General features: G+C 48.1%; 2 protein-coding genes across 2 annotated transcripts; one reads left to right on the forward strand and one right to left on the reverse strand.

Annotated features, from left to right (window-relative positions):
- Positions 1 to 3,376: 3,376 nt before the first annotated feature.
- On the forward strand, positions 3,377 to 8,861 carry rheb (Ras homolog, mTORC1 binding). The gene is made up of 8 exons (XM_058061657.1): positions 3,377 to 3,705; positions 4,733 to 4,804; positions 5,458 to 5,525; positions 7,289 to 7,371; positions 7,453 to 7,509; positions 7,623 to 7,670; positions 7,985 to 8,066; positions 8,180 to 8,861. Exons 1-8 carry the CDS (start codon positions 3,654 to 3,656, stop codon positions 8,270 to 8,272), a joined length of 555 nt encoding a protein of 184 aa, XP_057917640.1. The 5' UTR covers positions 3,377 to 3,653; the 3' UTR covers positions 8,273 to 8,861.
- A 132-nt stretch (positions 8,862 to 8,993) lies between these two features.
- On the reverse strand, positions 8,994 to 10,350 carry ly97.3 (lymphocyte antigen 97, tandem duplicate 3). Its single transcript, XM_058061658.1, has 4 exons — positions 10,307 to 10,350; positions 10,038 to 10,113; positions 9,238 to 9,360; positions 8,994 to 9,144 (listed from the first exon to the last, which is right to left on the reverse strand). Exons 2-4 carry the CDS (start codon positions 10,102 to 10,104, stop codon positions 9,038 to 9,040), a joined length of 297 nt encoding a protein of 98 aa, XP_057917641.1. The 5' UTR covers positions 10,105 to 10,113; positions 10,307 to 10,350; the 3' UTR covers positions 8,994 to 9,037.
- Between the last annotated feature and the right edge of the window lie 1,626 nt (positions 10,351 to 11,976).

Raw genomic sequence — 11,976 nt, forward strand, 5'->3', positions numbered from 1 at the left:
AGATACACCGTGGAGTAGAAACGATGAATGCACGATAATGACACCCAGGAAGGAGAGGCAAGTTAACTCCCGTGGTTGGAGATAAGATCTGCAACGTTCCCAGAGAAGCTAGCTGGGCTCCACGGTGACCGAATCAATGGTTGGCTGAGGAAGCACGAGGAAGGATGAAGCAAGCGTGGCTGTGACGGCAACAGGCGACTTGATGAAGCACCGCCGAGGAGCCTTCACGAGTCCCATCTCGCTAATGTTTGCACTCCAGTCCAGCCAGCATGGACTGCTGAAGCTAATCCTTATGATGGCTCCTGTAAAGGCCTGTCCTGGACTGGGTACTTCCCAGCTTGTGTCCATTGGTGCCAATCACGTACGGCATCCTTTGGAGGGTAAATGGGGAAATAAGTTCAGAACTACATTGGAACCAAGTGAAAGAAAAACCTCGTAGTTGACGTAAAGGTTGCTAATTGTTAGCGTTAAAATGTGCTATGAACTCATCATATTAGCTCTTCCACTGCCAGCTGTGGAAGATAAGATGTTGTTGCAACCAATGTGCTTCAGACACAAAATTCAAGACTTCAGAGTCGCTGGAACGAGGCGTTCAGGTGAAATGGGCAAAGTCATATTTCAACATTTGTCAGTTTGGTCACGTCGTTTCACAGCGGATTATTTTCCTGGCTCTCGTGCTGGAAACAATGGGCCGTGGCAAGGCTCTGTACTGGGAAGGATGGCGCTTGCTGGAGTGGAGCGCTGCCGGCGAGCCCCAAACGTTTCAGCGGATACCCCACAATGGCACCTTGTGAGATAGATATATATATATATATATATAGTTATAAATATATAGAGAGTTGTATAACCACAGCCGCCTTTCAGACCCACAAGACCAACCTACGGTGGGCGTGGCCTGCAGTCCAAGCATCCTAACAAGCAATGGCGCTTGCAAAAACTCCAAAACAGCATCGGGGATTCTTTGACTTGAATGTAAATATGTGCTTCTATTTCCATGGGCTCAGCAAGCGGGTCCAGGTGCCCGTCGGTGGCCCGAGTCCAGCTGGAGGATGCGGCCAAGTCGCTTTAGCTGGTGTGCAGGCTGGCATACTAACGGAGTGTGGGGGGGGGGAGTGTGGAAGCACCCTCATTAGCCTCGTTTACACTTGCCAGCGTATTTCCATGGAATGGAGTGACCACGTCCATTTGGCAACTTTACCCCAGAGCTGGGATGGTTCCTGGGTACCAAGGAATCCACTCCACTGTCCGTTAAAGCCTGGAATACCAAGGAATCCACTCCACTGTCCGTTAAAGCCTGGAATACCAAGGAATCCACTCCACTGTCCGTTAAAGCCTGGAATACCAAGGAATCCACTCCACTGTCCGTTAAAGCCTGGGATTTTCAGCCTTTTTCCCAATCTTGCAGTTTTGTGTGAACCACACCAACTCGGAAGGGCGTGGTCAAAGTCGACCTGTAATAACGGCTCGCCAAAACGGGTGTAAAGCTTAATCTGTGGGGGTGATTGTTTGGGCCAACACTTTTTAATATACCATGTCAGCGAGGCCGGATTAAGGCCTTTACTAAAGTGAAACAATCTTGTCACGCACCTGTTGCCAGGATGGGGTGGGGGGGTGGGCATTTGGGGTCAGCCCCTGTCGACAGATGCTAATCCCTTACCGCTGTTACCAGCGTGACCCGTTCCTGGTCATCGCCATGTTATCTATGTGTGTGTTGGTTTGGTGGTGTGGTGATGGTAGGCGGCCTACAGCCTTTTCTGCTGATGTGTTTTTATGGCAGCCATTGTCCGAGTGGTCCGAGTGGTCCGGGTGGTCTCCTGCTGACATGCTGACCTCCTATTCACCTGTCTGTTATTCTATTTGATCAACAAGAGGCCCATCTCAGTGGAAGAAAGCAAAGAGGACCGCCATCCTCTCAGCACCTTGCCTGGAATTCCACTGCCGTCTGCCTGCCGGCTTAACCCGCTAATTGTGGTCTCACTTCCTGCGGTATCGCCGCATGCCTGCGGCGTGCTTTTCCAGCCACGGTTATATTAAGAAGCGGGTGTTTCAGCATAATGGACGTCACACTATCAGCCCAAATGATCGCTGTGCAACGGCTGTCTGATTTATATGCTGGCTTGCTGCGGTCCAGTCCAAGGCCGCTTTGGGGCTTTGGCTTCTTATTAGACGGTCCAGGGAGGTTTCCCAGTCCAACAGCAAGAGACGGAAATAAACAGTAATTAGGATGCATAGGTCGTTGACATATGCTGCATGTACGAGTATGTCTGCATATATTAGGGATGCTCCAATCAGGACAACAATCACATAGATTGGTGATTTCTATTTCACAATGCATTTATTTGCACAGGGCCGTGTAGGTTTCAAATGTTTATTTTCTCCCTTAATAAAATGAATCATTTAAATTATTCATTTGTGTTGTCATTGAGGAATATTTACATTTGTTTGATGATCTGACTCATTTAGCAGGCTTTTTAAGACGACCTCTTCTGGTGCTGAGTGGGTTGTTTGGTGGTGCAATAGAGACATCTAGTGGTGAACAGTCGTCATGACAACACACAACACACTGCATTACTTTTATTTGTTTTTTGCTCTGTTAGCAAACCGTCATGCTAGCAAGTGGCAGTGCCAAGTCATTTGAACCAAAAAATGAAACAAATAAGTAATGGGTTAGGGTTCAGAAATCTAATCGTAAAAATATATATATTATTTCCATGCAGTATGGTGGACAAGTGGTCAGGCTGTGGCCTCGGTCAGGAGATCCAGGTTTGATCATCTGTGTGAAGTGTGCATGTTAGCCGACATGTTTTCTCTGGTTTCCACCCACATCCCTAAAGCATCATACAACTATTTTCAGCTGTTGCTGCTTCTTCTATTACTAGTTTCAATATAAATGATGAACAGCGATGATAATATTTACGACAGTTTTACGATAGTCGTAAATTGGTTGCCATGGTGGCCCGAGTGCGTACTCCTTCATATACCGCATATACATACACCCAGACTCTTTGTTTTCTTATGATGGCAAGCAATCTATAATAGTAAAGCGAGCAAGGTGCTATCAGGACTCAGTCTGAATGTACTCATTGGGTACAAACATGCTGACAATGAATTCTTCCCAAAAGATGGCCATGTATTGTCAATTAAATAAATACGAGATGACGTCGCCATCGTTGCAGCGTCTCTGCCTCCTGACCCCAAAGCTGTGAACGACATTGGACTCCACGAGCCTCTACGTCACATGTTTGCGTCACCCAATCACGTCGTACTGCTCGGCTACTGTAAGTGGACGAGCAGCTAGGTTGCCCAATCAGAGTCTTACAACCGCCTTCACGACACGCCTTCCACGGGCGTGTAACCAATGAGAACCTAGCTGTAATTACTAATTCATTACAACGCGAAGGGGAGTGACGCAGTTATCGAAAATCCCGAAGCTCCTCCACGCTTTCCGCGTATGACCTGAAATAAACTCCATATTTCCCCCCCACCCGGCGGTGGGCCACCGTCCCTCGGTCACAACGCAGCGGAAGATCGCTGACATCGCTGCCGCTGGCTGTATGTGCCAGTCTCCGCGCTCGCTCCTTGGATCCGGGTGCCATTCCGATTGGAGGTTGCGGTCGAGCCCGGAGGACTCGATGCGATAACCAGAGCGAGACATGCCGCAGCCCAAGTCACGAAAAATCGCCATCCTCGGCTACAGATCCGTAGGTGAGACGCGATCGGACGACGGTGGGGTTGGTGGGTGGAACCGGGGCCTCGGCTTCGGCTTCGGCTTGTCGAATGTGCGGCGAGGCGCTCACAGCATCCCCGCTCGGCCCGCCAGGTGAGGGCGGCCCCGGCTGGAAGACCTCCGTTAAGCCTTCAGCATCTCCATCTTCTTTAGCGGCATCGAACGAGGCGGCAACACCCGAGCTTTGCTGGGTTTGACGCATGACTGGCCCATAAGGTTATGTCACCGGAACCACGCCAAACAGGCGCAGTTGGGATGCGGGAAAAAAAGACAGAAAGGAAGAAGTGAGCAATAATGGAGGCCCAATGCTTTGGGTGCATATTTGTACATACTCTATATACTATATTAACGCTATGGTGTGTTTAAAGATGCGTTTCTATAATATTTGGCATCTAGTGGCAAGGATGTGCATTCACTCAACTGCAGAGGGCACCAGGCATTGGTTAGGAGTAAAGGCGTCATGTCATGTGTACATAAATATTGTATATTGCTGCCTGTTTTCATCATCATCTGGACATCGTACTCTTTAGTTTGTCCCCCATAGAATAAATCCACGCTCGACGCCGTGTTAGCTTTTTGCTAACTTTCTTCCCTTTAAGCTCTGCCCGCAACTTCAGCTTTACAGATGCCACCCGCATCTTTTCCAAAAGGTGTTGTCAGTCATGATGAAGATGTCGTACTCCAGGTTTCCTTTGGAGGTCCATCCATGTGTGGTGTTTGTTCATCCTGCAGGTAATTGGGCCATCTAGCAGGGCGAGGCCCCTATCTGAGGAATAGGGTCCCTGTGTAGTGAATCGTACCAGTAGATACCAAGCAGATAGACTGCGGGGGTCCAATTAAGGTCAAAACCAACAGCACCTTTCAAACTGCCTAAAAGCCGCCTTTTTTCCCGTGTTGTTGTGTAACATCAGCACCCATATGCACAAACGCACACACGTGGAGATTCCCAGGGGGATACGTTATGGTTGTCTAAAGATTCTTCCATGTGCTCTTGGCTGTTTCCAGGAAAGTCTTCCTTGACCATTCAGTTTGTGGAGGGCCAGTTTGTGGACTCCTATGACCCGACAATAGAGAACAGTAAGTACTTTGTCCAAGTCCCAACATCAACATTAGCAACAGTAGCATACAGTAGCTATGTGTGCTAATGTGCTACATCATAGTTAGTACATTTGCCCAAGAGAAACTAAATCATCATATTACTCTCTCGTCTGTAGAGGGATGGATTTTAAGACGTGTAGCAAAGCCTGTTTTCTAGAAGTGGTCCCGGGTTCATCAAGCTATGGCGGTAGGATGTCCATAAGGAAGTGGGGGTCTGTCCTTGAAAAGCCAACGTTTAAGCGCCAACATATTGTTGGAGCATCATGAAGAGGTGGCTTTTCCATAGGCGGGGGGCTTTAAATAAAGGGGGGCAAAGGGGCATTATAGCGTGAAAAAGTCCTGCAGAGAAGATGTACGTACATTCCCAGACACTCCAGGGAATCCCGTCCAAAGTTTGCCTGAAGGCCCACCTCACCCGTTTGCTGGCACAGTGCGCTTCTATAAATAACTTCACAGCGCTTCAAGTGAACCGTCAGCGTCCTCAGTGGGTAGAAACGGAGAAGATGTCCATGTTCCTGCACCAGATGAACCCACTCGGAATGGATCCGCGAGTGGCGGATTCAGAAGACGACCACGGGTCAGACGTGTCAGTGTCTTATCTTCTTCTTTCTTTTCTCCTTCTTCCCCTGCAGCGTTCACTAAAATGATCACGATAAACGGCCAGGAGTACCACCTTCAGCTGGTGGACACAGCAGGACAGGTATGGGCTGCACTTGCAATCAAGCTCCGTACACGTCCATGATAAATCCATAAGAAATCCATAAGAAATCCATAAGAAATCCATGATAAATCCATAAGAAATCCATAAAGCAAAGCATTTAGAAATTTTGAGTCACAAAACTTTGACATTTATACTTCACACAAAAGTACTGCATTTGCATTTTGAAGTATACTGCATTGATGGAATGTGTTGGTTTCTATTTGTGAAGGCAGACATCAGAATAGGAACTGGTTAGATTTTCATTTGGATTCATTTATTCAGCTCACGTTGGGCCTAAAATCACCCAAAAACCTCAAATCCTAGTTCCAGGTTCTAATGCAAATGTAAAATAGTTCAGTTAGCGTCTTCATCCCCTGTGGAACGTGTACGTAAACAAGCTAGCTAATGGACGACACTGCTGATGAGGGTGTCATACAACTTCATGTCCAAAAGTCTGAAGTACTCCTATAAACCCTCAAGGCCTGGTGGACCAAAATGTGGACATTCTTAAAAACCATATCAGGGGTGCCCAAACGTTTCCATCCCACTGTACGTGTACGCCCTACCGCCTGGACCCGTGTTGGTCCCATTGTCTCTAATTATCAAAAATAGTAAAAATAGCAGATGATTGACCTAGCTAGTCAAGGCTGGACTTTTGGAAAATATTACTTTTTTCAGATGTCAATCAGGTATCCTCCTAAAATAAAATCTGAATATACAGTATACCTACAGACCTGATCAACAGCTTAAGAATAGTTGGACATTTGGACCTTAATGAGGTTCTAAGTAGAGCTCCAATATGAGGAGCAGGAAGGAACATTTGGAACGTGGAATCAAATAATAATAAAGTGGAATGGGTTCCTTTTCACCTGATCAAACGTTGAAGGCCACAGGCTCTCAAAGCCCAAATCTGCTCCAAATTCTCCTTTCCTGTCAGGCATTGCCACGGCCAGCCCTCCTGATGCTAAAGCTAAGAAGCTAAGAAGCTAAGAAGCTAAGAAGCTGTCTCTTCCTGAAGGTGGTGGGATGGTGGAGCTCCATCAGCCAGGCCTCTGGCAGCGTGCCATGGCTGCTGAGCTTGGACGCAGGAAGACGCTCATTCTACTTTGTGGAAAGATCCCAACAAAAACCACACCTGGGGGATCCCATGGGCTGTCCATCAAGACAGGGGGGGCGGCCCTCCTTTGCAGGGAGCATCGAACACGGGACATTGAAAGGTGGACAAAAGTTGGATTCTCTGATGAGAAGAAATGGAACCTCCTGATTGACATCCCATAGAGAACATTTGGGGATGGATGGCCAGGAAGTTGATAAAAGTTCCAGACAGTAGATGCCCTTGGTGAAGCCATCTTCACCACTGGGACCAATGTTCCCAGTAGCCTCCTGGAAACACTCCCATCCAGCATGGCCAAAGCCGTTCTTCAGGTGATGACCAAGAACGCTGGAGCTACTCGTTACCGAGTCTGGTTTGGATCAGCTGATGAAGAGCCTCTTTCACTTGAAGTATTCTTTTCGACAAAGTCCAAGTCCAAAGTCCTCCTCCAAATGTGCAAAAGGTCAATTGCAGCTATTTTGGTCAGGTGTGGATAGTATATTAAAATAATCATAAAAACATCCATGCGGTGAAAGTGCAAAATAAATATTGCTATATTTCACTTTTATGTGAGGGACCATTTTGGGACCTAAGGGGTAAAAGTGTAGTTTTTCTTTAAAATCCTTGAACGAGTAATCTGATGGAGCAAACGGATGTGACGTCTGTGCAGGACGAGTACTCCATCTTCCCTCAGACGTACTCCATAGACATCAACGGCTACATCCTGGTCTACTCAGTCACCTCCAATAAAAGGTACATTGACTTTTACTGTTGCCCTATTAGCACCGTGGCTAATAAACGGCTAATATCTGGTCTTCATGTTTTGGTCCTCAGCTTCGAAGTGGTGCAAGTTATCCATGAGAAGCTGCTGGACATGGTGGGGAAAGTTCAGTGAGTACGGCTTCTTCTCACGTTGTCCTAGCGAGGGCTGCCAAGCGGTACCAAACCAGTCTAAGTGTCCCCATTTGTCCCCCCCCCCCCCCCCCCCCCCCCCCCCCCCCCAGGGTGCCCATTATGCTGGTCGGGAACAAGAACGACCTGCATATGGAGAGGTACGTCCTCCTAGCAGTCTGTGCGACAGCGCTGGTCACAATATTAGATACGCCTAAGCCGTATCGAAAGTCTAAAATGTCAACATGTATCAACAAAACATGCTAGGTTAATTAGCCACTCCAAATTGTCCATAGGTATGAATGTGAGTGTGAATGGTTGTTTGTCTGTATGTGCCCTGTGATTGGCAGCCAATCATCCAGATACATATGATGTAAGGAGGTTAATGTGGCTAGCGATGCGTACCTCCTCCTATTCTGATGTCGTGGCGTCAGTCGTGGCTCGGCCCAATGACCCAGCCTCCTTCCTCCCCCAGAGTAATCAGCTGCGAGGAGGGAAAAGCGTTGGCCGACTCCTGGAATGCTGCCTTCATGGAATCCTCGGCCAAAGAGAACCAGGTAGGATCGTACGTCAAATGAGATGATGTTCTAACAAACGATAAGTCAGTCACTGAAATGCTAATAAACATGGTAACATCGTAACGGGAAATGCTGTGTGATGGTGTACGCAGACCGCCGTGGAGGTTTTCCGGAGGATGATCCTGGAGGCGGAGAAGATGGACGGCGGCGTGCAGCCTGGAAAGACGTCTTGCTCCATGATGTAGAGGCGCCCCACGGCCACACAGGACACTGCACTGGGATATCCCGTTTACTTGAAGGCTAGCCGCCAGTTCTCCACCTCAGCTGACTCCACCCCCCGCCCGGCCCCGCCCCCACGCCCCCAAGTACCCAATAGTGTCTATTTCTGGCTCTGAACACCCCAATTATTTATCAGTATCCCTGATTCCTATTTGTCATCCATGTTTTCCTTTGTGTGTGTTTGGTATCGACGCAGGACGAGTGGCCATCATGAATTTAATCCCAGTAAACACCCCCCCCCCCCACCAGTAAAACCAGCCCACCCTGTGGTTTGTACTCAACTGATGCAAAACAGCAACGCATCACAACAAACGTTGTCCCGTCTGGCGTTAAGGACCGCAACTAGAGGTCCTGGTGGTTTCTTCCAGTGTATTTCTTTTGTCTACTGGTTTCCAATGCGGTCGTCACTGGTCTCGTTCCACAGCAGTACATGGCAGACAAGTTCAAACATGAATTCTGCATCCATTTTCTAAAAGTTGAAAATGTTGTACAAATGTTTTTGATTGTAATCATTAAAGCAAAAAGTGGTTATGTAAGCGCTCACCCGTGTGGACTCTTCCGTCGGGGGGGGGGCGGAAACAACGAGGGCCATCAAACGCACCACAGGTGATCACAGCAAGGATAAGGACCAGCAACGGCGACACCATGGATATGTGGACAAATGACCCCAACTCGGTTTTTGCGCATTTCAATTTATTTGACCGGTTTTAGTAACCATGGAAACGGCTTCTTCACCAAGCGTTGCACATGTCGCTGTCGCAACACGTGATGTTGATGAAAGCGTTCATCTTCAGCATGTGACAGTCTGACAGAGCCATGCATTTCTGGTAGTGGCCGTCTAAAAAGGAAGAGGAAGGAGACTTTCAAAACAATGGCCGACATGACCCGGCCGTGGCGGACTGGGACTGGGACTGGAATGGGATCATCTCACATGGCTTGCTGAGGAAGCTGGCGGCGGCGCAGCCATCTTTCTCGGGTCTGCACGTCTCCACGCTGAGCTCGCAATCTCCTCCGGCCTTCTTGGGGACGCAGCGATGGCAGTCCAGAGCCTGACCTGAGAAGAGACGCCCGGCCCGGGGAATCCAGTCATGACCATTTAAGGGTCAAAGATTCACTTCGACAAAGATCACTTCAACATTGAGCGAGTACATCGCCAACTTCATCCTGTTGCCAGTAGGTGGCGTCCACACTAATTTAGGGCGTGTCCTATGGAGACCTTCGGGGTGGTGTCTTGATCATATGTACCAAGTATGATGAAGATCTGACCACGTGGACCCAACTTATGAACGTTGACCAATTTCACTTGGCGTTGATCATATTACGAAGATTAGGGATGTCCAATATTGGCTTTTTGCCGATATTGTCCAACTCTCAATATCCGATACGGATATCAGCAGATACCGATACCGACATGTGTAACCTGACATATCGCCTGTGGTGGAATGAACACACATGTTATGTATGTACACATATGGTACATATGGTTCAAGCAAGCTGAAATATTTGGGAAATATTATATATAATATATATATATATAATATATGTTATAGTATAAATATATATAATAATCACCAGCAACAGAAAAAGGCAATGTGTGAAGTTGTTCCCATCCTTCCACGTTTCCCAGGTTTGGGAAGATGGCTTCCTGAGGATGGGCCCCTCTGTGCCGGGGGGGTCAAAGTAGAAACGGTGTTTGTGGAGTGGGGGGGGGGGGGGGTGAGTGACACTCACCTGCCGCGAGCAGCGAGGCGAGGCAGACGGCCAACAGGAACAACTTCATTGCCACGGGACACTTCATTAGGTATACCTACACAATCACATCCGTCAACATCAGTTGGGCCTTGATCAATAATAACAATCATAATTTTCCTTTTGATTGACGCTGTCGGCGACGTCCTGGTTTCCCAACAAGCGTTTGTAGATGAACTTTTCCAATCCAAAAGGTAACATAATCAAATATTGACATATTTACAACACCTTTGCATGTCCCCATACTGTACCTTTCACTCCTCGATCTTTGCCAGTCAGTGAGCGGAATTCCGTCGCCGTTCCCCCCCCCCCCCCCCCCTTTATATTTATAGCTGTCCATATGTGTTCCTGTCACGTGACCGTCCCAGTGGGTGGTCCCTCTGTCCACGTTTGTGTGTTCAGGGGTCAAAAGGTGGCTTGGCAATGAAGTGGCCTTATGCAAGACGCGTGTACCCTTTGTGCACCGGCCCTTGAGCAAATATGCTCAGTTAATGATATATGGATTTATTTATGATATATTTCATCATACAGAGATACAATACATGGCTCCACCATGTCTGCAAAGGTGATGTTTAATACTTTACTTCCTCTATGAAGCATTACACCAGGATTACACCAGGGACCTGCAACCAGGGCACGGCTGCTGAGGCTGGGTAGGCTGGGTAGGCTGGGTAGGCTGGGTAGGCTGGTGAGGCTGGGTAGGCTGGGTAGGCTGGTGAGGCTGGGTAGGCTGGGTAGGCTGGTGAGGCTGGTGAGGCTGGTGAGGCTGGTGAGGCTGGGTAGGCTGGTGAGGCTGGTGAGGCAGAGCCCCATGAAAACGGACAAAAAAAACGGAAAATGAATTTTTAAAATCCCTTACAGTAAGTACATATTCTTTTATGGCTTGTAGTATTTCATTGTGACCACTAGATGGTAGTGTTGACGTGAGTACTCACACCAGGACTACGGTGATGTTTTTTGATGTCTGCTAATGTTGCCCTAATTATTAATATTTCTCGTGTGAGCATATCTAGCGTATCCCGTTCTTCGAAAATCTGTCTCGCTTTTAGATCCATAATATGATCATTTTGTTCTCCATGTCCCCTCTGGAACCTGGTAGGTTCTCAATAAATGGACGCCATCTCCAAATAAGTCAAAGAGCCAAACAGGAACACTTTCATAGCTGATTTTAAGCCGAAAGCCTGGACATCATCTGGTCCTGGCCAGGTTATGGCTTGGTTCTTAGTAATTGGTTATTAGCGCTATTAGCGCTAATTGGTTATTAGCGCTACGCCTACAGATTCATAAAACCATCTTCATAAAATATGTACTGCTGACTTTACCACGTATGCAAAGCAAGCAAGTACTCCATACTTTATCTGACACTGTCTTCCAACTCAGCTCACTGACCCACAAAACACGTTTGGGCGTACACCCCCGAGTAGTGGCTGGCCCAGCACCCCCCCTTCTCTCAGACTTGCACCTTTTTTTCCAACACTGCATCATCCGGCCCTGGCGGCTCTTTCATTTCCCTCCCAGCATCTCATCACGGCCGCTCGGAACCTTTTAATCAGCACTCGTGCGCCCTCTTCTCTGGCAAGCGCCTCGACAACAGAGCATCCATCTTGGCGAGGTTAGCCCGTTGGCTTCACGAGGACACGCGTTGTCTCGGGTTACACGCAGAGCCACTTGTTCAAGCTCCATTACCTGCACGCTAACCTTATTCCCGGGCCATTTGCCGCCTGATTGGCTGAGTGCGTGACATCAGAGACGGAGCGAGAGGAGGCCTGACTACCAGGAGTCATCAGTGACATGCTGGTAATGCAATTGGCCGCCTTCCGTACGGGACCCGATGAGGTCACTGTCAATACTCATCCATCATTGTTCTTAGGATTACAATAAGAACACAAAGCCTGACCTCCATTTTGGTTTGGTTTCTAAA

The sequence above is a fragment of the Doryrhamphus excisus genome, chromosome 22 (genome assembly GCF_030265055.1).
Source record: "Doryrhamphus excisus isolate RoL2022-K1 chromosome 22, RoL_Dexc_1.0, whole genome shotgun sequence".
Classification (NCBI taxonomy): domain Eukaryota; kingdom Metazoa; phylum Chordata; class Actinopteri; order Syngnathiformes; family Syngnathidae; genus Doryrhamphus; species Doryrhamphus excisus.

Coding starts and splice junctions, on each gene's coding strand:
- ly97.3 (XM_058061658.1), bottom strand. CDS start 10,104: ATGAAGTGTCCCGTGGCAATGAAGTTGTTCCTGTTGGCCGTCTGCCTC. Junction 9,361..10,037: donor CGCCTCGCTGCTCGCGGCAG/GTGAGTGTCACT, acceptor GTCTCTTCTCAG/GTCAGGCTCTGGACTGCCAT. Junction 9,145..9,237: donor CAGCTTCCTCAGCAAGCCAT/GTGAGATGATCC, acceptor CTTCCTTTTTAG/ACGGCCACTACCAGAAATGC.
- rheb (XM_058061657.1), top strand. CDS start 3,654: ATGCCGCAGCCCAAGTCACGAAAAATCGCCATCCTCGGCTACAGATCC. Junction 4,805..5,457: donor TGACCCGACAATAGAGAACA/GTAAGTACTTTG, acceptor CTTCCCCTGCAG/CGTTCACTAAAATGATCACG. Junction 7,372..7,452: donor TCAGTCACCTCCAATAAAAG/GTACATTGACTT, acceptor TTTGGTCCTCAG/CTTCGAAGTGGTGCAAGTTA.